We start from the raw sequence: 24,997 nt of genomic DNA on the forward strand, positions 1-24,997 counted from the left end.
TGCACTGGCAGGCGGATTCCTAACCACAGAGCAACTAGGGAAGTCCCTCAATTTCATTTTTCATCTGCTTTTCTGTCCTCTCCCATTATTGTTCAACTTTTTAAAAAATGATCAAATTAACCTTAAATGGATATAATTCAGGCCGCCACCCAGAAAGACAAAAGAATACCAATTAAGTTATTTAATTGGCATGTTTTCTTCTTTAGTATATTTCAAAAAATATATAGATTTGGGTATAAGTTTTAAAGGTATATGCTTAACACTGGGTGAGGCCTTCAGATCACACAATTTGGAGCTAAAAATACCCCCATATCTCAGTTTTGTAGTAATTCTTCAACAAAATCTACCAACATCATTCACAGAATGATTAAATTTTCATGTTTTTTTCTGGAGCTATTCTACCTCCTTCACACAAGTAATATCTATCCCTCCTCATCACCCCACCATCACAAATTCCTATTCTTCCCACAATACTCAATTAGAAAGTGATATTCATAAAGCATTCCCTCTTCAATAAGCAGATCCAAGTAGTGTTTCCTGATACTCCTCTAGAGGGCGCATAGTACTCTCTAACTCTTTACCATGTCCCTAACCCACTCCACTACTGCACTCTTGAATAAAAATTCAGTTTCCACTGAGATAAGTGCCATCTGACTGTACCTAGCAGACATGATCCTATTAATCCCTCGATTACTCAATGCACTTACCGAGACTTTGGCACCTAATGCACAGTCTTTCTTTCCACCTGAACTTTAGGTGAGTTATTCAACCTCTTTGAGCCCTACTTTTCTCAACTGTAAAATGGGGATAAAGATTCAGTTTCATATATACATATATCATATATATATATTTTATATATATATATATACATATTCTTAAGATTCTTTTCCATTATGGGTTATTACAAGATATTGAAAAACACATAAGAAGAAAAAAATGATTCAGGAAGAGTACATTTTAGCTATTAGGGGTCTTTTGTGGTTCCATATGAATTTTAGGATTTTTTTTCTATTTCTGTAAAAAATGCCATTGGATCTTTGACAGAGATGGCATTGAATCTGTACGTTGCTTCGGGTAGTGTGGACATTTTAACAATATTAATTTTTCTAATCCATAAACATGGGATATCTTTCCAAACAACAAAAAAAACAGGGGGATAAAGATGGCATCTACCTCAGAGTATAGTTGGAAGATTAAATGAAACAATGCATATAAAGTGTTTAGCACAGAGACTTCTGGTGTTGGAAAATGGACTAGGAACCCAAAAATGGTTATAAACACCTAAGAATTTTGGATAAGACAATAACAAAAAATTACTCCAAATGTATTCAAACTTACGAGAAAGAATAGGAAAATACCAAGTGCCAGGACTGAAGAAGGAAATGAAAACTAATTTGAAACCTTGGCTGCCCTAACTGGGGTTTTAAAGTGTTACATTGGGCCAAAAGATGTAGCCTGAAGCTGGTATGAAACCTGGGAGTTTGAACTGAGACCCTGCATAAATGGGACCTCAGTGAAAGGGTAAACTCTGGAGAAAAAAAAAAATCTACCTATAGCATAGCACAGGTAGTCATCAAAGACGTTTGTCTGTTTGGTCTTGGAACAAAAAATTCTGAAGAGAATATTTCTCACCTAGAATTCTATACAAAGATAAGTTATCATTCAAGAGTAAGGATGGAATAAAACATTTTCAAACATGCGAGTTCTCAAAATATTTAACTTCTATGATCTCTTTAAAAAGCCAATAAGGACTGGGTTCCTTTGAAATGAGGGAGTAAACCAAGAAAGAGGAAAACGTGAGATCTAGGAACCAGGGTATCCAATATCTCATCCAATAGGAGAGAGAAGGGAATTCACAGAATGATGGTGAAGAGAAGTCCCAGGATGACAGATCTGCCGCAGGCTAGAGAGCAACCAGTAGAAATCTGAAGAGAGAATGGATGGCTTCCAGGAGGGTTGTCTCAAAGGAAAAACAAAAGTGATTGACAGAATACCTGATGTGTTTAAACATATTGATACATTTATGTTCCTTTTAAAGGATCTGAGGATGAATGAGCAATAGAAACAGAAAACTAAGCAACTTTAAAAGTGAGGCAATTAATAACTAAGAAAAACAAAACACTGCATTTTTTTTAAAAAGTAGGAGCTTGGAAGAATTGATAGAACTTTTCTTCTATATCTTGATTGTGGTGGTAGTTATACCACCACAGTACATTTATCAAAACTCAGTATAGGGACTTCCCTGGTGGTGCAGTGGTTAAGAACCCACCTGCCAATGCAGGGGACACGGGCTCGAGCCCTGGTCTGGGAAGATCCCACATGCCGCAGAGCAAGTAAGCCTGTGCGCCACAACTACTGAGCCTGCGCTCTAGAGACTGCGAGCCACAACTACTGAGCCCTTGTGCCACAACTACTGAAGCCTGTGCACCTAGAGCCTGTGCTCTGCAACGAGAGGCCACCACAATGAGAAGCTCACACACCGCAACGAAGAGTAGCCCCGGCTCACCACAACTAGAGAGAGCCCGCGTGCAGCAATGAAGACCCAACGCAGCCAAAAATAAATAAATAAAATAAATAAATTTATTAAAAACAAAAAAAAAAACAAAACAACTCAGTATACTACATGTACGCTACTATATAATAAGATAGATAACCAACAGGGACATACAGTGTAGCGCAGGGAACTCTACTTGGTATTCTGTGATATCCTATATGGTGGGTGGGGGAGTCTGAAGGGGAAAGGATATATGTGTGTGTGTGACTGGGTCACTTTTTTGTACACCTGAAGGTAACACAACATTATGGATCAACTATACTCAAATAAAATTTTTAAAAAATTAAAAAAAACTCAGTATACCAAAAAGGGTGAATTTTATGTATGTAACTTATACCTCCATAAACTTGATTTAAAAAAAAATCAAACTGTACAATTTAAAATGGGTGTATTTTATTGTATACAAATTATAACTCAATAAAGTTGATTTTTTAAAAAGGGAAATATAATACTCGTACACTATAAGGCTCAGCTATAAATAAGCCCTCATAATTGATTTAACAAAAATTATGATGCTACTATATTTGGGAGATTAGGAAAGGGGGAGCTTTCACAGAGAGGGACAAAGTGTTAAATGAGTCAAATCCTTACTTTCCATACTAGAAATTAAATAGATATTATCTAAAAATTAAAGAAAAGGACTTCCCTAGTGGCGCAGTGGTTAAGAATCCGCCTGCCAATGCAGGGGACATGGGTTCAAACCCTGTTCCGGGAAGATCCTACATTCCGTGGAGCAACGAAGCCTGTGCGCCACAACTACAGAGCCTGTGCTCTGGAGCCCTCGAACCACAAATACTGAGACCGTATGCTGCAACTACTGAAGCCTGCACGCCTAGAGCTTGTGCTCTGCAACGAGAGAAGCCAACGCAATGAGAAGCCCACACACCACAACAAAGAGTAGCGCCCACTAGCCGCAACTAGAGAAAGCCCGTGCGCAGCAACGAAGATCCAACACAGCCAAAAAAATAATAATAATTAATTAAATAATTAAAAAAATAAAAATAAAGAAAATAGTAGTATAAATATGATACTTAAAAATATTGAGGACAGGACTTCCCTGGTGGCGCGGTGGTTAAGAATTCACCTGCCAATGCAGGGGATACGGGTTCAAGCCCTGGTCTGGGAAGATCCCACATGCCACGGAGCAGCTAAGCCCGAGCGCCACAACTACTGAGCCTGTGCTCTAGAGCCCGTGAGCCACAACTACTGAAGCCCGCGCGCCTAGAGCCTGTGCTCCACAACAAGAGAAGCCACCACAATGAGAAGCCCGTGCACAGCAAGGACAAGTAGCCCCCGCTGGCCCAACTAGAGAAAACCCGCACACAGCAATGAAGACCAAACACAGCCGAAAATAAATAAAGAAAATAAATAAATTTATTTTAAAAATATATATTGAGGACATTATCAGAAGGAAAAAAAGAAGCGTTGAAAGCAGTTGCTTCTGAAGAGCAAAAATAAGGAACGAGGAATGATAGTGCAGGAGACCCTTGTCCTTCACCCTAAGTCTTGTAGAACTATTTGATTCTTTAAGTTATATACGTATTATTTACATATACAGTATATATACTAACAGAAAGAGCATGAAAACACAATCTGGGAACAAATCTAACAAAAGATAAATAAGATTTTTATGAAGATTTTTACAAAACTTTGAGATATACTTAAAAAGACTGAAATAAACAGAGAGATTCTAAGTGAATTAGAGCCTGAAATGTGAGAAGCAAGACTAAACTTTTACATGAGATTATAAGAAAATATCTTTAAGACCTTAAAATAGGGAAGAATTTCTAAAGCAAGGCACAGAAATCACAAACCATAAAAGAAAAACTGAAAAATCAATTACAATAAAATTTAAAAGCTTCTATTTTTCCTAGAGCCCAGATTGTAGTCCATAAACACCATGTTCCACAAAAAGAAACCAGGGCTCTTTTTTTTTTTAACCACTTTTTTGAGGTATGACTGACATCATAATCAAAATCAAGGCTTTTTAAAGAAATGCCTGATTTCAGATCTGAATATAATGAAATATGAAGTATATATATGAAGTATTATTGCCAAAAAACTTGAAACTGAATCTAATCAACAGTTAGAGCCAAACTCCAGTTAACAAGAAAATACTGAAAAAGAGAAACAAGTTAGTCAGTGTTAACTGCAATATTATTTACAATTGCCAAGATATGGAACAACCTGTGTCCACTGACAGATGAATGGATAAAGAAAATGTGGTATATGAATACAATAGAATATTATTCAGCCATAAAAAAGAGTGAAATCTTGCCATGTGCAATAACATGGATGGACCTCAAAGTCATTATGCTAAGTGAAATAAGTCAAACAGAGAAAGACAAACACTATATGATCTCACTTATACACGGAATATTAAAACAACAACAACAAAGCCAAGCTCACAGATACAGAGAACAGACTAGTAGATGCCGGAGGTAAGGCGTGGGAGGTAGGTGAAATAGGTGAAGGGAGTCAAAAGGTACACACTTCTAGTTATAAAATAAGTAAGTCATGGAAATGCAATGTACAGCATGGTGACTAGTTAATGATACTGTACTGCACATTTTTTAAAGTTGCTACGAGAGTAGATCTTAAAAGTTCTCATCACGAGGAGAAAAAATTCTGTAACTACATATGGTGATGAATGTTAGCTAGACTTACTGTGGTGATCATTTCACAATATATACAAATATCAAATCATTGTAACTGTATACCTGAAACTAATATTGCATGTCAATTATATCTCAATAAAAAACTAAAACAAAATATCGATCAAAAATAAGTTAAATGACATCAATAGAAAGCAATCAGACATACTGGAGATGTGGGAGACTCTACAGGACAAATACTTGTTTTATTTGATAAGTCAATGGCATAAGAAAGAAAAAGAGTTGGAGGGGAGACTGTTCTAGAGTAAAAGAGACTAAAAAGGCATAACCAAATATAATGTGTGGACCTTTAAAAACAGTACCATTGCAATAACAACACTAGAAAGCATCTACTAGTAAATTCAACAAAAGATGTGTAAGACATTTTTATAGAAAATTATTAAACTTTATTTAAAAACACAAAAATAGCCTTAATAAAGAGAGACATATTATGTTCGAGGAATAGAAAGACTCAGTATTAAAAAATGCCAACTCTCCCAAATTAATCTGAAAATCACTGTAATTCCAATCAAATACTAAGATTTTTCACGGCTGATACTAAAATTCATATGTCAAAGGTGAAGAGTGGCCAAGACAACTTTAAAGAAAAATTATAATAAGGTGAGGTAGAGGGAAGTCATCCTACTAGACAGAATTTCTATAAAGCTATGGTAATTAAAACAATAGGATATCAGTGAAGGAAAAGACAACTATACTAGTGGAACAGAACAGAAAGCTTAGAAATAGTCCCATGTATATGTGGAGCTTGGTATAAATTGCGGAAGAAAAGATTATTCAATAAATTGTGCTGGGATAACCAACTCTTCATTTGGGAAAAAGATAAAAATAGATATCTATTTCATATCATATGCACATATAAATACTAATTTAAAAATCCAAATATGAAAAGCAAAATTGTAAAGTTTTAGATGGCAGGAGTCTATTTTTAATACTTTAAAAGTAAGACACAAAAAGCACCAACCATAAAGGAAAAGATTGATCTAGGTCACCACAAAAAAAAGCTAAGACTTCTGTATGACAAAAGATACTATAAACAAAGAGAAAAGAGGGGTAACACTGGGGGGAAAGTTGCAACCCATATAATCAGCAAAGGATTAGTATACAGAGCGTAGACAGTATATACTACAAATTAGCAAGGAAAAGACAAACAACCCAAACAAGAAGTGGGCAAATGATATGAACAGGAAATTCATTGAAAAGGAAAAGAGCCAATATACTTTGCAAAAAATTCTCAAGTAATCAAGAAAATGCAAAACTAAACCAACAGTGAGGGGAATTCCCTGGCGGTCCAGTGGTTAGCACTCAGTGCTCTCACTGCCAGGGGCCTGGGTTCAATCCCTGGTTGGGGAACTAAGATCCCACAAGCCGCGTATCATGGCCAAAAAACAAAAACGAAAACAAACAAAAAAACCCCAACACTGAGGTACCATTTCACACCCATCATATTACTAAAAACATAAAAATCTTAGAACATCAGTTGTTAGTGAAGACGGAGAAATCAGAACTCTTCATTTATACTACTGGTGGGAATGTAGACTAGTATGACTACTTTGGAGAACAATTTGCCAGTATCTAGTAAACTTGGAGATGCACATAACTTACAACCCACACATCACTTCAGGTGTCTACCTTCACAACAAGAGCACAAATAAACCGGTGCAAGGATGTTCATTGTAGCACTATACATAGTGAAAGAAATGAAAGCAAACTAGCTATCCCACAGAAGAAGAATGAATGTATAAACTCTCACCCAGGACTCAGATCCAATCTGGAGGGACTGGCTCTGGGAGGAAAGTTTGTGCCAAGATCATGCCAGAAAGAAAAGAAGGAAGAGCTTTGTCCATTAAGTCCTTAGCCAAATCTCATTCTTCCTAGCCTCAGTCTTCTCCTCTCTCCAGTGGGTACAAATGCTGACCTTGCCCATATCCTTGATCAATCCAAACATGTCTTCTCCATACCTAGACACCTGAGCAATGGTGAAAGGGGGAAAAAAAAAAGGAAATCCCCCCAATAACTGTGTTAACTGAAGTAACTATAAATTTATATTCTTCAACATCAGCTACACCCCTGATGTTGCCTAGACCTCCTTCTCAGTGTCTCTGGTCAGCTCTCTCCCATTTTCCAGTAGCAATTCTAAAGCTTCATTACTCACAAGTCCCAAACCCATCACCTTCCTCTTTCTACATTCTCAACAGACAACTATGCCTCCTACTTCATCAAAAACATAGAGGCCTCAGGAGTGAATTATTTTAATTCCTGCTCTCCTTCCTGATCTGCATTTGAGCCTTTTCTTCCCTCCTGTCCTCTCATTTCAGTGGAAGATGTAAGCCTTCTTCCTGCCCAAAACTGTACCTGAATTCCTTCTTGTCTCCTTGGGAACCTTATCCATCATTTATCTCCTTTCTTTTGTACTTCTCCACTGTCTCTTTTGCTCTCTTATAAAAATGTTCAAGTTGCTTCCATCCTAAACTAAAACACCCTCAAAGTATAAGAAACTAATAACATTGGCTAATAAGGAGAACTGGATGGCTGGTAGATAGGGAAGAAAGGAAAACATTTTCCATAAACTTTTTTATATTTTTTTAATTTTTTTTTTTTTTTTTTTTTTTGCGGTACGCGGGCCTCTCACTGCTGTGGCCTCTCCCGCCGCGGAGCACAGGCCCCGGACGTGCAGGTCCAGCGGCCATGGCCCACCAGCCCAGCCGCTCCGCGGCACATGGGATCCTCCCGGACCGGGGCACGAACCCGAATCCCCTGCCTCGGCAGGCGGACTCTCAACCATTGCGCCACCAGGGAAGCCGTATATTTTTAAAATATTAGAACCACATGTATTAGTCATTATCTATTATTTTAAAACATCCATGATCATGAGTGTCTCTCTTTCAGAGGGTCCTCTTCTTCTAGCTGTCTATTAAGTATTGGTGTTTCCTAAGGCCCTCTGGACTCCGTCTTTTATTTACTCTACTTATTATTGTGGGAAAGATGGTTCACATTCATAGCTTCAGCTATCACCTATAAGCTGATGACTCTTAGACCTGTATCTCTAGCTCAGATCTTCTTCCTGAACTCTACATAAGTTTATCAACTACCTGCTAGATATCCTACTTGAATCTAATTCTTAACAGGTCTGAAGCCAAACTCTTATTTTTTTATCCATCAATCCATTCATTCAGTAATCATTCATTCATCCATTCAAAAATATTTAAATTTTGACCAGTAATAAGTGCCAAATTCTGTGCTGAGCACTGTAGATTCTACAGTGAAGGTAAGTTTCCAACCACCTAGATCCTTATGGCCTTTAATATTTAAAGTGGCTGGTTTAATCCTTTACTATCCTTCAGTTTCTCTCATCTGAAACAAGAAAATTGTTCCCTTGGACTCTAATTCTATCCCAATCTATCAAGAGATAGGAAGAGAGGGAAACAGATAACTAACAGGAATTACAATACAGTTTTATATAAAAAGTTATATAATAAGGATAAACACAGGGGTGCTTAGGGAACAATTAGATGGGGCAATTAATTTTAACTTGGAGGCTAAGGAAGGCTTCAGAGGCAATCAAAGTTTTAGCCAAATCCTGAAAGATGAGTAAGACATCTCTTGTGACCCATCTCGCATTCTGTGGGTCCATCTTTTTATTCCAGACATTTCTCTTGCATCAGCTATGTAACCTGACAGCATTTCACTTCGTGCACCAGTCATCTCTCATTTTCTGTCCTGAGATTTCCAGCAACCACCATGTGGGATACTTGTGGGAACCCACTCAGCCATTCTGGCACACATACAAACCTTTAAGTGTGAGGAAATTTATACCCACGGGGCAACCTTTGACCAACGGGTAAAGGAAGCTAGTGAATAAATACTTCTCTTTTCCAAGTCTTGGGCAATTACTCTAAGGTACATTCCACATGGCCCCTGAGAAGGTCTCCAGAGCTAAGCTTCAGTTGCCCACAGTGGTAACCAAGTCCATAACACACACTTAGATTGCCCTTCCCTTTTTCCCTGTATCACTCTTTAAATCCCACTCCTGGGCTTCCCTGGTGGCGCAGTGGTTGAGAGTCTGCCTGCCGATGCAGGGGACATGGGTTCGTGTCCCGGTCCGGGAGGATCCCACATGCCGCGGAGCGGCCGGGCCCGTGAGCCATGGCTGCTGAGCCTGCGCGTCCAGAGCCTGTGCTCCACAACGGGAGAGGCCACAACAGTGAGAGGTCCGCGTACCGGAAAAAAAAAAAAAAAAATCCCACTCCTCTTCCTTAGAATCACTTCTCAAAATAAACTACCCATACACATACCCTTATCTCAGGCTCTGCTTTTGGGGGGAAATCCAGGTTAAGGAAGATCAGGAATTAGTTATTTAGGTATGGATAGAGGGAATTGAACATGTTCCAGGTGGATGTACAAGTATCCAAATTTGTGGAATTGCAAAGGCAGAGTATATTTAGTAAGCTAAATGTAGTTACACATCATATTACCCCTATAAATTTATTCCTTGTCCTGCAGTCTCTAACTTTGTGAATGTCACCACCATCCGACCAGTTGCTCTTGCTAGAAACCTGGAAGTCACACTTGACCACTCCTTCTTTTCCTCCCACATCCAGTTAATTAGCCTTAAAGGTCTCCTAAATATTCTCCAATTTGTTCCCTTCTCTCTATTACCACTGCCATTGACTTGGTTTTGTCCTTCCTCATTTCTTACCAGGCTGCTGCAAGAGCCTTCCAGGGTCTCTCTAGCTCCCCTCAGTCATGCAATAATAGTTCTAAAATATCATCCTGTTAATGATCCTTCAAAGTATCCCTACAGGATAAAGTATACATTCTATTCTTACCTTTATCCCAGACTATATGGCACAGTATGGTAGTTAAGAGCATGGGCTTTGAAGTAAATGACTAAGGTTCAATTACTAACTCTTCCATTAAACTCTCCTAAGACAGTCCCCTTATCTATTCTCAGTAAGGTCTGAAGGGGCTGGTGTAGTCTTGGCCCTATGAATTCTCGAAATTAATGAACCAATACTCACTTTCAACATGAAGTCTTGCACTGAGGAGAAATCACTGGGAAAAGAATGCAAACTGGGCAGCACAGGGATAATCAGTGCAAAGGAAAGAGAAAGCCCAGATAAAATGGAGATAATGAAGCAGAGGAGAAAGATCTCAAAAGAGGGGGCTCTAGAACTATGAAGCTAGAAAAGCTATGCTGACACAGCCTTCCCTTCTAAAAATTTAGGAAAACTAATTTCAGGTTAAAATTAGTAATAGAAAAGGATTACAGTCAAATCCTATACAAGGTTATTGTTGAAAAATATAATAATAAAAGTTAGAATAACATCTCTACCATAAAAGCAGATGTCAGAAAGACATGCTCAAAAGACAGATTAAATTCATAGCCTAAGATTTCAAAATTATCTAAAATAAGAAAATGATAGAAAATGTGAAAGAACAACATAAATCTGAATTAGAAAAGTTAGAAATGAAATGACAGAACTCAAGAATGAATTAGAAGTAAAAGAAAAATATCATTTCAGAAATAACAGCTAAACTAGGAAGAACACAAGAATGAATAAAACACAACTCTTAATGCCTTAAGGCAGGGGTCCTGGTCCATGGCCTGTTAGGAACCGGGCCGCACAGCAGGAGGTGAGCAGCGGGCGGGCAAGCGAGCGAGCGAAGCTTCATCTGTATTTATAGCTGCTCCCCATTGCTCGCATTACTGCCTGAGTGCCACCTCCTGTCAGATCAGCAGCAGCATTAGATTCTCATAGGAGCATAAACCCTACTGTGAACTGTGTATGCGAGGTATCTAGGTTGCATGCTCCTTATGAGAATCTAATGCCTGATGATCTGAGGTGGAACTGAAGTGGTGATGCTAACACTAGGGAGCACTGGAGAGCGGCTGCAAATACAGATTATCATTAGCAGAGAGGTTTGACTGCCCAGAGACCATAATAAATCAACTGCTTGCAGACTCATATCAAAACCCTACCAGTTGAACCTAGTTGCAGGGCAGGAATAAAGAGGTAGACATAGAAAATGGACTTGAGGACATGGGGTGGGAGGGCGAAGCTGGGGCGAAGTGAGAGCAGCATCAACATATATACACTACCGAATGTAAAACAGTTGGCTGGTGGGAAGCAGCAGCATAGCACAGGGAGATCAGCTCCGTGCTTTGTGATGATCTAGAGGGGTGAGATAGGGAGGGTGGGAGGGAGGCTCAAGAGGGAGGGGATATGGGGACATGTGTATGCACATGGCTGATTCACTTTGTTGTGCAACAGAAACTAACACAGTATTATGAAGCAACTATACTCCAATAAAGATCTATTAAAAAAATAGATAAATAACAAGGTCCTACTGTATAGCACAGGGAATTATACTCAATATCCTGTAATAAACCATAATGGAAAAGGAGAGGAAAAAAAAAAACCCTATCAGTTAGTGGCAAGTGAAAACAAGCTCAGGGCTCCCATGATTCTGCATTACGGTGAGCTGTATAACTATTTCATTGTATAACACAGTGTAATAATAATAATAGAAATAAAGTACACAATAAATGTAATGTGCTTGAATCATCCTGAAACCACATCCCCCACCGCCCCACCCCTGGTCCATGGAAAAACTGTCTTCCACGAAACTGGTCCCTGGTGCCAAAAAGATTGGGGACCGCTGCCTTAAGGGAAACAGAATGTAAAAAAGGAAGAAAATCCTAAAAAAATTTTTTTTTAAGATAAAAAGGATTTGAGGCAAAGTAGCAGAAAGAGAATATAAGCAACAAAGATCCAGCATACACACAAGAGTCCCAAAGTCTAAAACCAAAGCAATGTAACAGAACGAATGCCTAAAACTGTAATTCTAAAAAACTTCTCTGAAGTAATAAAAAAGGCAGAAACTTCACAGGGAAAGGACATACTACATATCTAGAAAATAAAATTCAGAACATCAATGGGACATATTATGTAGTAAAACCACAAGATTTTAAAGAAAAATAAAAACTCCTTTGGGAGCCTAGATAAAAGGACCAATTCACTCATAAGGGAAAGAAAAGCAGATTTTCACTTGGACTGTTTTGACAGCAACACTTTACAATAGAAGATAATGAAAGAATTCGTTTAAGATATTTAAGGAAAAAATGTGAGTCAAGGATATTATAATCCCCATAAATTGGCTTATGAATACAAAGGCTGCAGATAATCTGTTGAGCACTGATATCATGACCACTTCTTAAGGAACCTACTAGTAATAAGCTTCAGACAGCCAAATGACCAGAGAGACAAGGACTAGGGACTGGTGGTAATGATCATTAACAGCTTCTAACACCAAAAAAAGACAATTAGAAATGATTTGCCTCAAGACAGAAGACACCACCACCTACAAAAGCATCTTGCCAAAAAAATTCAAACTGGAATTCAATTTAGCCTCTAGGTCCAACTACCAATTAACAGAAAATACAGAGAGAGGAGTACTTTTGAAATGACACCACAGGGCTTCCCTGGTGGCGCAGTGGTTAAGAATCCACCTGCCAATGCAGGAGACACAGGTTTGAGCCCTGGTCCGGGAAGATCCCACATGCCTTGGAGCAGTTAAGCCTCTGCGCCACAACTACTGAGCCCACATGCCACAACTACTAAAGCCCACGTGCCTAGAGCCCGCGCTCTGCAACAAGAGAAGCCACCGCAATGAGAAGCCTGTGCACTGCAACGAAGAGCCGCCCCCACTCGCTGCAGCTAGAGAAAGCCCTGCGCAGCAACAGACACCCAACGCAGCCAAAAATAAATAAATAAATAAGTAAATAAATGTATTAAAAAAAAAAAGATGACACCACAGGGTCACAATCAGCAAAAGCAGACTGTGGGAAACTCTACAAGAAAAATACCCAGTTCCTTCAACATATAAATTATAAGGGGAAAAAAAAAGAGAGATGGAGGGGAAATCTATATATTAAAAGAGATATTTTAATCAATTATAATGTGTAGTCCTTATTTGCTTCCTGATTTTAATAAACACACTAAAAAGATTTAAAAATTCTATTTATGAGGCAACTAGAAACTCATGTACTGATTGGATACTTGATGATACTAATGAATTATTATTATTTTATTTATTTATTTATTTATTTATTTTGCGGTACGCGGGCCTCTCACTGTTATGGCCTCTCCCGTTGCGGAGCACAGGTTCCGGACGCGCAGGCTCAGCGGCCATGGCTCACGGGCCTAGCCGCTCCACAGCATGTGGGATCTTCCCGGACCGGGACACGAACCCGCGTCCCCTGCATCCACAGGCAGACTCTCAACCACTGCGCCACCAGGGAAGCTCACTAATGAATTATTAATTTGTTTTTTTAGGTGGTATAATGGCATTATACTTTTATTTTTATTTTTTAAAAAGCCCTCATATAGCAATGTTCTGAAATATTTACAGATGAAATAACATGATGTCTGAGATTTCCTTCAAAAGAACATGAGAGGGAGCAAGTTGGGTGGGAATACAGATGAAATAAGATTTGCCATGGGTTGATAACTGCTGAAGCTGGGTGACAGATATATAGGTAATGCTCCATGTACTTCTGTACATGTTTGAAATTTTCCATAATAAAAAGTTTTTAAAAGTGCTTGCTTCGGCAGCACATATACTGAAATTGGACTGAAACAGAGAAGATTAGTACGGCCCCTGCACAAGGATGACACGTAAATCCATGAAGCATTTCATATTAAAAAAAAAAAAGTTTAAAAAAATAACTGGTCCACAATTGGTATTTAATAAATAACAATTTTTTTTTTTTTTTTGCGGTACGCGGGCCTCTCACTGTTGTGGCCTCTCCTGTTGCGGAGCACAGGCTCCGGACGCGCAGGCTCAGTGGCCATGGCTCACGGGCCTAGCTGCTCCGCGGCATGTGGGATCTTCCCGGACCGGGGCACAAACCCGTGTCCCCTGCATCGGCAGGCGGACTCTCAACCAATGCGCCACCAGGGAAGCCCCCTAAATAACAATTTTAATCATTATTATTAGTTGACTGAACAAATATTTGCCGAATGAATGAGTTCAGACATAGGTAAGACTGAATCATTCTTCAGCAAACAGGAAACATAATTATGAAGCAAATATAAAATCTAAGAACTTTTATATTATCAGCACCATTTATAATAATGGAGCTCACTCACCCAGGGCCTGGGAGAATGAATGAGCCAATAATCTCTCTTGAGAAGTCAGGGAAAGAGGTTTGGGCAGCTGAAACAAAAAGTGAAAAGCCAGTAAATCAGCAAAATTGTGGGATGAGATAAGGCAAAATGAAGTAGAAAACAGTGCCAGAAGAATAAAACCAAATGAAATATGTTGAAAAAACATAACATAGCAGATATGATGTCCAGCTCCAATATTCTATAAGTACACACAACAGAAGTTTCCACATACAAGTAGGACTGCAATACATTTAGCAAATGCAAGGCAAATGACAAAGATGATAAATTAAAACAATAAAACATATTTTAAACAAGCCAAATAAAGCTAATATACTACTGTGGTCTTTCTCTGAGCAAAGCAGAAGCCACATGGGATAACCTCACAGTAAATTTGGGGAACTCAATCTGGAGGAAGTAGGTAAAGATAAAAGAACCAAAAGCAAATAAACTCGGAACTCTCAAAGGGAATATTCTTATCTTACCTAAAATCTTATTGAAAAAGAGTCTCCAAATGTTTAGGACGCTGCTTTGTGGGCACAGGGGAAGAGAAATAAATGGCTCAAAGTAGCACTGCTTTTAAACCATGGCACAGCCTGTGGGTACAACTTTCTCCCTTAACAAGGTACCTGTCATCCTTCAGCAAACACTAACAAACTGCCTCCTCAGGCTATCTCACTTTTTTAACTGTTTATACGTATTTCCATTGTGCTTCCTACAAGCTCACGTTGATCCCAATCAGACGGTTCTAAATTTTGGCTCAGGTTTTACTTTGTTCTTAATGGCTATTCAGGCATCTATTTATGTTCCTCCACAGGTTAGCTTTGCTGCTTTCTGTTCCAGGTTGGAATGCAAGTTGATGTGAAGCCAGGATTTCAGGTGCCATTGGTATAGGAGAAACCAAGTGGAGAGAGCAAAGAGAGCAGAGACTTGCTAGCCAAAGTCACAGCTTGAGAAGAAAGCTCAGAGGCAGGACTGTATATAAAGGATGCCGTGTAAATGATGTGAAAACAAAGGGGTAAGGGAAGAATAGAAATTATACTGTGCAGAATGACTTAATGAGGATTCTGATCCTAGGTATAAGGAGAAGCCCTAAAATAAGAAGTGATCAAAACCATAAGAAGAGGTAGTGACTTGGGAGTAAAATGTCCTTTTGGCAGTTACTTTACCGTTCATCTCATGCCCTCTCCTATTTATTAATAGTTGGCCCTATTATTTCTCAAGACTCTAAGAGTTATAGGAACTTATTTGCATGAAACTCCCAGGATCTCCAGTTCTAGGCTAGGGCAAAAATAACATTTCTAAGATTTATAGATTAGGGAACAGAGAGTTTAGTTTATACCTCCATACTAAATTGTTAGACAGTAACTAAAACAGCTCCTGGGAAGACCACTAAACACCCTTAGCTTCTTGGTAAACCTGGCATCTATCCCTGTGAAAGAACAGAGTTCTCATGACCTTAGTGAAATTCCCCGTATCTTCCCTAAAGAAAGAAGCAGCTGCACTAAAGAAAACAACACACCCAACATTATGGTATTAGAAATCCCCACTGTAATCAGAAGCACCAAAGCCTACTTGGGTAGAAGCAGAGAAAGACAAAAAGGAGGCCAAAAAGTGAAAGGAAATGCCTATATACATTGCACTGGAGGCCCTGGCCAGGGCAATAAGACAATAAAAAGAAATAAAAGGCATTAAGATTAGAAAGGAAGATATATTATAATACTGTTTTTATTTGCAGGCAACATGATGATGTATATAGAAAATCCGAAAGAATCGACAATTTAAGAAAGTCACAGGGCACAAGGTCAATATGCAAAAAAACAGTTGTATGGCTATATACAAGCAATAAACAATTAGAAAATAGAATAAAAAATACTAGTTACAATATCATTACGTTGAAATGAAACAGGAATAAAATTATTGAAAGATGTTCAAAACCTCTATACTGAAAATTATAAAAAACTACTGAGAGAAATTACAGAAAATCTAAATAAATAGATGTTCAAGGATTGGAAGATTCAATATGAAGATGTCAATTCTCCCCAAATTGACCTACAGATTCAATGCAATTCCAATCAAAATCCCAGAAAGCTTTTTTTGTAAAAACTGGCAAATTAATTCTAAAATTTATATGGAAATGCAAAGGACCTAGAATAACCAAGGCAATTTTAAGGAAAAGGAAATCCAAAGGACCTAGAATAGGCAAGGCAATCTTCAGGAAAAGGAACAAAGTTGGCAGATTTATAGTACCTGATTTCTAGACCTACTTTATAAAGTTAAAAATAATCAAGACTTTATTAAATGTGGTACGGGAAGTAGAGACAAAAAGACCAATGGAACAAAGTAGAGAGAACAGAAATAGCACACTCAGGGACTTTCCTGGTGACGTAGTGATTAAGAATCCACCTGCCAGGGCTTCCCTGGTGGCACAGTGGTTGAGAGTCTGCCTGCCGATGCAGGGGACACGGGTTCATGCCCTGGTCCGGGAAGATCCCACATGCCGCGGAGCGGCTAGGTCCGTGAGCCATGGCTGCTGAGCCTGCGCGTCCGGAGCCTGTGCTCTGCAATGGGAGAGGCCACAACAGTGAGAGGCCCGCGTACCGCAAAAAAAAAAAAAAAAAAAGAATCCACCTGCCAATGCAGGGGACACAGGTTCAATCTCCGGTCCAGGAAGATCTCACATGCTGCAGAGCAACTAAGCCCATGCACCACAACTACTGAGCCTGTGCTCTACAGCCCATGAGCCACAACTACTGAGCCTGTGGGCCACAACTACTGAAGCCTGCTTGCCTAGAGCCCATGCTCTGCAACAAGAGAAGCCACCGCAATGAGAAGCTCACACACTGCAATGAAGACCAAAAAACACAGCCAAAAATAAATAAATTTAAAAATGAAAAAAGAAATAGCACACACATAATCGGTCAACTGATTTTCAACTAAGGCTTCAGAGCAATTCAATGGGGAAAGGCAGGTCTTTTTAACAAATGATGCTGGAACAACTGAATATCCATACAGAAAAAAGTAAACCTTTATACCTTTACTTTTAGAAGTAAATACAAAAGACTATCTTTATAAGCTTGGGGTAAGCAAAGATTTCTTAGGACACAAAAAGTACTAACCGTAAAAGAAAAAATCAGTAATCTGGATTTCATCAACATTTGAAACTTCTGGTCATCAAAGTCACCATTAAAAATGTAAAAAGGCAAGTCACAGACTGGCAGAAAATATTCACAACACATATCTGACAAAAGCCTTGCACCTATAATATATAAAGAATTTCTATAATCAATAATAACAAGGCAAACAACTCAAAAAAAAGGCAAATGCCTTGAACAGACATTCCATGAAGATATACAAATGGTTAATAATCATATGAAAAGGTGATCAGTATCATTATCATCAAGGAAATGCAAATTAAAACCACAATGAGGGCTTCCTTGGTGGCGCAGTGGTTAAGAATCCACCTGTCAATGCAGGGGACACGGGTTCGAGCCCTGGTCCAGGAAGATCCCACATACCACAGAGCAACTAAGCTCCTGCGCCACAACTACTGAGCCTGCGCTCTAGAGCCCGTGAGCCACAACTACTGAGCCCACTTGTCACAACTACTGAAGTCCGTGCGCCTAGAGCCCATGCTCTACAACAAGAGAAGCCACAGCAACGAGAAGCCTGCGCACTGCAACAAAGAGTAGCCCCCGCTCGTCGCAACTACAGAAAGCCCACATGCAGCAATGAAGAACCAACGCAGCCAAAACTAATAAATAAAATAAATAAACAAAATATCATTAAAAAAAGAATAAACATAGTTATTAAAAAAAACACCCACAATGAGATAGTGGTACATAACACACACTAGAATGGTTAAGATTAAAAAGACTGATAATACCAAGTGTTGATGAAGATGTGAAGCAAGTACAATTCTTATACATTGCTGATGAAGTGTAAAATGTACAAACCACTTAGAAAACTATTTGGCAGTTTGCAATAAAGTAAACCCTATAACCTATAATATTTTTACAAAAAAACCTGCAGAACAATATTCATAACTGCTTTATTCATAATATCTAAAAATTAGAAACAATCCAAATGACCATCAACAGAAAAATGGGTAAATAGTGGTATATTTATTCAATGGACTACTACTCAGCAATAAACAAGAACTAGTTATACCTGCAATCATATGAATGAATTTGAAAAATATTATGCTGAACAAAATAAACCAGAATAAAATTATATGATTTCATTTATACCTAGTTCATGAACAAGCAAAATTAATATATGGTGATAGAAATCAGAACAGCAGTTGACTCTAAAGGTGCAGGATTGACTAAAATAAAGCACAAAGGAACTTTGAGAGGTGATGAAAATGTTCTAGATTTGGATAATGATAACCTGGGTATATATAATTGTCAAAACTCATTGAACTATATAATACCTGTGTATTCTACTGTGTGTAAATTATTCCCCAATAAAGGGAAGGAAAGGCTGTGTACATATCTGCATTAATTTTTTGTTCTTTAGTGCACAGGTAGGTTGAAAATAATAATACATCTGTTTGCAGTCACTAGAAATAGTAGGAGAAATTTTGCCCCCCAACTCAAGTAAGATAGCAACATTATCACACAGAATGAATTTTTTCCAAAGGACATCAATTTGAGAACAACTGACAGTGGATCTTTCTCAGTTTATGGGCCACAGGCCACTGGGGAGACTGTACCCTCATATCCATAGACCCGTGTTAATTTCTTAATCAAAGGAGACTAAACATTCAAATATTATCATGTGGGGGAGCTGAAATTTTTGAAAGTTTCTTCGTACTTCTTTCCAGTCGATCCCTCATCTGCAGTGTCAACTGCTGGTCTGATTTCTATTACTATATATTAGTTTTGCTTATTCAGGAACTTTATATAAATGGAATCTTTTGAAGTATATTTGAAGTATATTTTTTTATAAAGATGTACTATGACTGAAAAATATTGGAAACTAGTGACTGTAACAACTGTCTAAATCTTCACTAGTAACCAAACTAAAAAGCAGTTGAAACATGGGCAAGAAAGAATGTGATGCAAGAATATATTTTTTAAAATGCACTGTAGGGAGTTCCCTGGTGGTGCAGTGGTTAAGAATCCGCCTGCCAAGGCAGGGGACATGGGTTAGATCCCCAGTTCTGGAAGATCCCACATGCCGCGGAGCAACTAAGCCTGTGCACCACAACTACTGAACCTGCGCTGTAGAGCCCAAAAGCCACAGCTACTGAGCCCACATGCCTAAAGCCCATGCTCCGCAACAAGAGAAGCCACTGCAATGAGAAGCCCTTGCACCGCAACGAAGAGTAGCCCCCACTCGCCACAACTAGAGAAAAGCCTGCGCACAGCAGCAAAGACCCAATGGAGCCAAAATAAATAAATAAATAAAACAAAATAAAAAATAAAATATTAAGGAAAAAAAGCACTGTAAACTGCAATGCATTGGGAAAACATAAGATGATATTTATCTTCAATGAACAATAAAAATCAAGAAATAGTTTTTCACCTTAAGTTTCTGATATATGTGGCGCAGAGAATCTGCAGTTCCCATGTCAGCTTCATCAGGAATCCACACAATATCTAGCTTCATTTTCATCTTGAAGTCTGCACACAGAGCCTTTTGGACATCCCTGGTGGTAATGACAATGACTTCTATAGCATGAAAGAAAAAAAGAAGGAAAAACTCTCATTCATTTAGACAATGGTTACACTTTTTCAATTAGATTTGGTCTGTTTCTAGATTTAGTAATAACAGCTAATATTATTGAGACTTTTCAACGTATTTTACGTGCATTCTCTCAGTTAATTCTTACAGCAATCACATGTTACGAATGAGAAAACTTGGAGTAAAAGAAATGAAGTGACTTTGTTCAGGGTACTAAAACTAGTAAACGAGATCTAAGATAAAACTCGCGTCTGTATGATTAGAGCCCATGCTTTAACTAATACATTACACACCACTTCTTCCTGATGTAAAGAATTTAGAAGAGCATTTATCAAAGCATATACAAATAGGATCACATTTTAACTCTTCATTCACTCCAAAGAAAGAGCTATCACCACTCTCCATCAGACAGCCGTTAGTGCTTCACTGAGGATCACAATGAACCCAGTAACAGGCAGTTTCCACGTAATAGATGCCTTCACCTTATCCTGGTAGCTATCAATTAATGACAGAAAACTTGGGGTTTTGTCATGGATCTTTGGCAGGGTAATATAACCCACTGCAATATAACATGTGTTGCTGATATCTGAAGATCAGATTTTAGCACCTCTAAAGTGTAACAATTTCCACTACTTGTTCCATGATCGTGCTCAATTATCTCTCCCTTTCACTATAATCATTCTCTTTTCTATTTTCTTCCCTTCTTTCTTCCTCTTTCTTTTTCAAATCATTTAACCTTTCTTCTTTCCTTCTCACTTTCTTCCTTTCCCCATTTGGCTTTCTTTCAGTCATTAACTCACTCATTCAACCAATAAGTACAAATACATTTAATATGTAAAGGACAAATAGGCACTGAGAATTCAGAAATGAACTAAACATGGTTCCCATTCTTAAGAAACGTAATATGGAAAAATTAGACATGGAAATGATTAATTAAGGAAGGCTTCATGGAAGGGATCGCCTCTGAGGCAGGCCATGATGAATTCAAGTCCAACAAAAATTTCTTTAGTTCATACTGTACATAAAATGCTGATGTTACAAAGATGAATTAGACACAGTACCTGCTCTCAGGGAGATCAGTCTCCCATGCCACTAACTACAGCATAAAGCAGGCCTTGAGAGGTACTGAGATAGAAAAACAAAGTGTGATGAAAGCATAGAGGATGATTATGCTCTGATTAAAACTGTTTGTGATTAAAACTCTTTGTGATTTCAAAGAGAAGGTGACACTTCCATAGGTTGGAGAGGACATTTTAGGTAGAGTGAAGGGAGTAACTATAAACACGGGACAGTCAGTCTCATAATTGGACCAGGAATCTTCCGTATGGAGAGAGACTAATGCTAAGCGGGGCTATGTTAACTTCCCTAAAATCACAAACAACATGAACAGAGTGAACATAGAGTTTACTGTTCAACTAAAGAATCCCATATTTAGGAGACATTCTCCAAATTCTGACTGAGCCTCAGTGAGAAGGAATTTTCTATATACCACAAAAGGTCATCACCAAGCATAACTAAAGATATATAGCAAAAGTGAAAAAAAAAAAGTTATAGATGACAAATCCATAAGAACTTACTACAGGGAAGTAGTATATTTAAAAGTGTATTAAGATGTGTCCTTCACCTGTAAGACTGAGATCTAAAGAGAAAACCTTTTCTAAAACACATCTCTTTGGGACTTCCCTGTTGGCGCAGTGGTTAAGACTCCGCGCTCCCAATGCAGGGGGCCCAGGTTCGACTCCTGGTCAGGGAACTAGATCCCACATGCATGCTGCAACTAAGAGTTTACATTCGTATGCCACAACTAAGGAGCCCGTGAGCCACAACTAAGACCCAGCACAACCGAATAAATATTTTTATTTTATTAAAATAAATGTTTTTTAAAATGTTTTATTAAAAAAATAAAACACCTCTCTTAAGGTCAATGTCATACAGACTACTGCAAAGAAGTGTTCATGGGTCTATCTCAAGAAGGTATGAGTGGAATAAACACTGGATCACAACCCTGGGGCCCAGGATCTGGCACCACCTCCATCTGGTATTCTGATTTGCTATATCTAACTATAGAACACCTCAAACTCATTGTGGCCAAAGCCAAACTCATTGTCTTCGCTCAAACCTGTTCCTTGGGAAGCAACCTAAATGTCCATCAACAGAGGAACGATAAAGAAGATGTGGTACATACATACAATGGAATATTACTCAGCCATAAATAGGAACGAAATTGTGCCATTTGCAGAGACGTGGATAGACCTAGAGACTGTCATATAGAGTGAAGTAAGTCAGAAAGAGAAAAACAAATGTCGTATAATATTGCTTATACGTGGAATCTAGAAAAATGATACAGATGAACTTACACGCAAAGCAGAAATAGAGACACAGGTGTAAAGAACAAACGTATGGACACCAAGGGGGGAAGGGGGCGGTGGGATGAACTGGGAAATTGGGATTGACATATATACACTACTATGCATAAAATAGAAAACTAATGAGAACCTACTGTATAGCACAGGGAACTCTACTCAGTGCTCTATGGTGACCTAAATGGGAAGGAAATCCAAAAAAAGAGGGGATATATGTATACATACAACTGATTCACTTTGCTGTACAGCAGAAACTAACACAACATTGTAAAGCAACTATATTCCAATAAAAATTAATTTAAAAAAATAAAAGTCACCTGAAATGAAAAACAAAAAAACAAAAAACCTGTTCCTTGTCCCATATTCCCTTTCCTATTACCTAGTTACCCACCTAGTTACCCAAGCAAAAAGTAGAAGGAATCTTCCCTTTCTTTCTGCTACCCATCCCCATTAATCAACAACTTTTTCAGATGGTCCTTCTTCTCCATCCTTAGTGCTAAATGCCTTGGCTCAGACCCTCTTCATTGCTAGTGTGGACTTTGGTAACAATCTCCTAATTCATATCCCTGCTTCTAGTCTTAACTCCTCCACACTGATTCTTCACAAAGCTTCCAAAGCAATTTTTTAAAAAATCTGAGTTGTCAAATTTATCACCATAAAGTTGTTCACAATATTTACTTACTATCTTTTTTGTTTGTTTTTTTGGCTGCACTGCATGGCTGTGGGAACTCAGATCCCAGACCAGGGATTGAACCTGGGCCACAGCAGTGAAAGCACCAAATCCTAACCATTAGACCACCAGGTAACTCCCCTGCTCATTATCTTTTTAATGTCTATAGGATCTGTAGTGATGTTCCCTCTCTCATTCCTGTTATTAACAATTTGTGTTTTCTCTCCTTTTTCTGATCAGTCTAATTAAAATTTAATAATTTTATTGATTTTTTTCAAAAAACCACCCCATCGTCTGGTTTTACTGATCTTCTCTAACACTTTTGGTTTCTATTTCATTTATTTCTGCTCTTATTATTTTTATTTCCTTTTTTCTACTTATTTGGGTTTCATTTGCTCCTCTTTTTCCAGCTTGTCAGAGTAGAAGCTTAGATGATAATTTGAGACACTTTTTTCTTTTCTAACAGAGTGCTTAATGCTAAAAATTTTTCTCTAATCATTGCTTTAGCTATATCCCTCAAATTTTAATATACTGAAATTTTATTTTCAGTAAGTTCAAAATATTTTCTAATTTCCCTTGTGGTCAGATGGCCAACAAGCACATGAAAAGATGCTCAACATCACTAATTATTAAAGAAATGCAAATCAAAACTACAATGAGGTATCACCTCACACTGGTCAGAATGGCCATCATCAAAAAATCTACAAACAATAGATGCTGGACAGGGTGTGGAGAAAAGGGAACCCTCCTACACTGTTGATGGGAATGTAAATTGATACAACCACTATGGAGAACAGTATGCAAGTTCCTTAAAAAACTAAAAATAGGGCTTCCCTGGTGGCACAGTGGTTGAGAGTCTGCCTGCCGATGCAGGGTACACGTGTTCATGCCCCGGTCCGGGAAGATTCCACATGCCGCGGAGCGGCTGGGCCTGTGAGCCATGGCTGCTGAGCCTGCGCATCCGGAGCCTGTGCTCCGCAACGGGGGAGGCCACAGCAGTGAGAGGCCCGCGTACCTCAAAAAAAAAAAAAAAACCTAAAAATAGAACTACTATATGACCCAGCAATCCCACTCCTAGGCATATACTCGGAGAAAACAATAATTTGAAAAGATACATGCACCCCAATGTTCACTGCAGCACTATGTACAATAGCCAGGACATGGAAGCAACCTAAATATCCATCAACAGAGGAATGGATAAAGAAGATGTGGTACATATATACAATGGAATATTAGTCAGCCATAAAAAAGAACAAAATAATGCCATTTGCAGCAACATGGATAGACCTAGAGATTGTCATACTGAGTGAAGTCAGACACAGAAAGACAAATATCATATGATATCGCTTATATGTGGAATCTAAAAAAAGGGTACGAATGAACTTAGTTACAAAACAGAAGTAGAGTCACAGATGTAGAAAACCAAGGGGATGGGGGGGTAAAACTGGGAGATTGGGATTGACATAGACACACTACTACATATAAAATAGATAACTAATAAGAACCTACTGTGTAACACAGGGAACTCAATTCTCTATAATGGCCTATATGGGAAAAGAATCTAAAAAAAAGAATGTATATATGTATAACTGATTCACTTTGCTGTACACCTGAAACTAACACAACGTTGTAAATCAACTATCCTACAATAAAAATTTTTTTAAAAATTTCCCTTGTGGTTTCTTCTTTGGGTTATGTAGAAATATGTGGTTTAATTTCCAAATACTTAGGGATTCTCTTGATACCTCTCTGTTATTGATTTCTAATTTAACTCTACTGTGGTCAGAGAATATATTTTGTATGATTTTAATCTTTATAAATTTACTGAGACCTGTTTTATTTTTAAAAATATGGTCTATTTTGGTAAAGGTTCTTAG

The 24,997-nt window shown here is 38.3% G+C and overlaps 1 protein-coding gene and 1 non-coding gene across 3 annotated transcripts in view; one reads left to right on the forward strand and one right to left on the reverse strand.

Annotated features, from left to right (window-relative positions):
- EIF2B3 (eukaryotic translation initiation factor 2B subunit gamma) overlaps positions 1-24,997 on the reverse strand; it is a 150,945-nt gene that overhangs the window by 118,264 nt on the left and 7,684 nt on the right. For both annotated transcript variants that reach the window (XM_060021235.1, XM_060021234.1), the window contains exon 3: positions 19,929-20,074. In XM_060021235.1, coding sequence (XP_059877218.1) covers positions 19,929-20,074 — 146 coding nt within the window. The remainder of the gene's footprint in view (positions 1-19,928; positions 20,075-24,997) is intronic.
- Positions 13,829-13,935, forward strand: LOC132416120 (U6 spliceosomal RNA). Its single transcript, XR_009517470.1, has one exon. It is a non-coding gene; the product is annotated as a U6 spliceosomal RNA (small nuclear RNA).

Source organism: Delphinus delphis, chromosome 1, assembly GCF_949987515.2.
Source record: "Delphinus delphis chromosome 1, mDelDel1.2, whole genome shotgun sequence".
In the NCBI taxonomy this organism is placed as follows: Eukaryota; Metazoa; Chordata; class Mammalia; order Artiodactyla; family Delphinidae; genus Delphinus; species Delphinus delphis.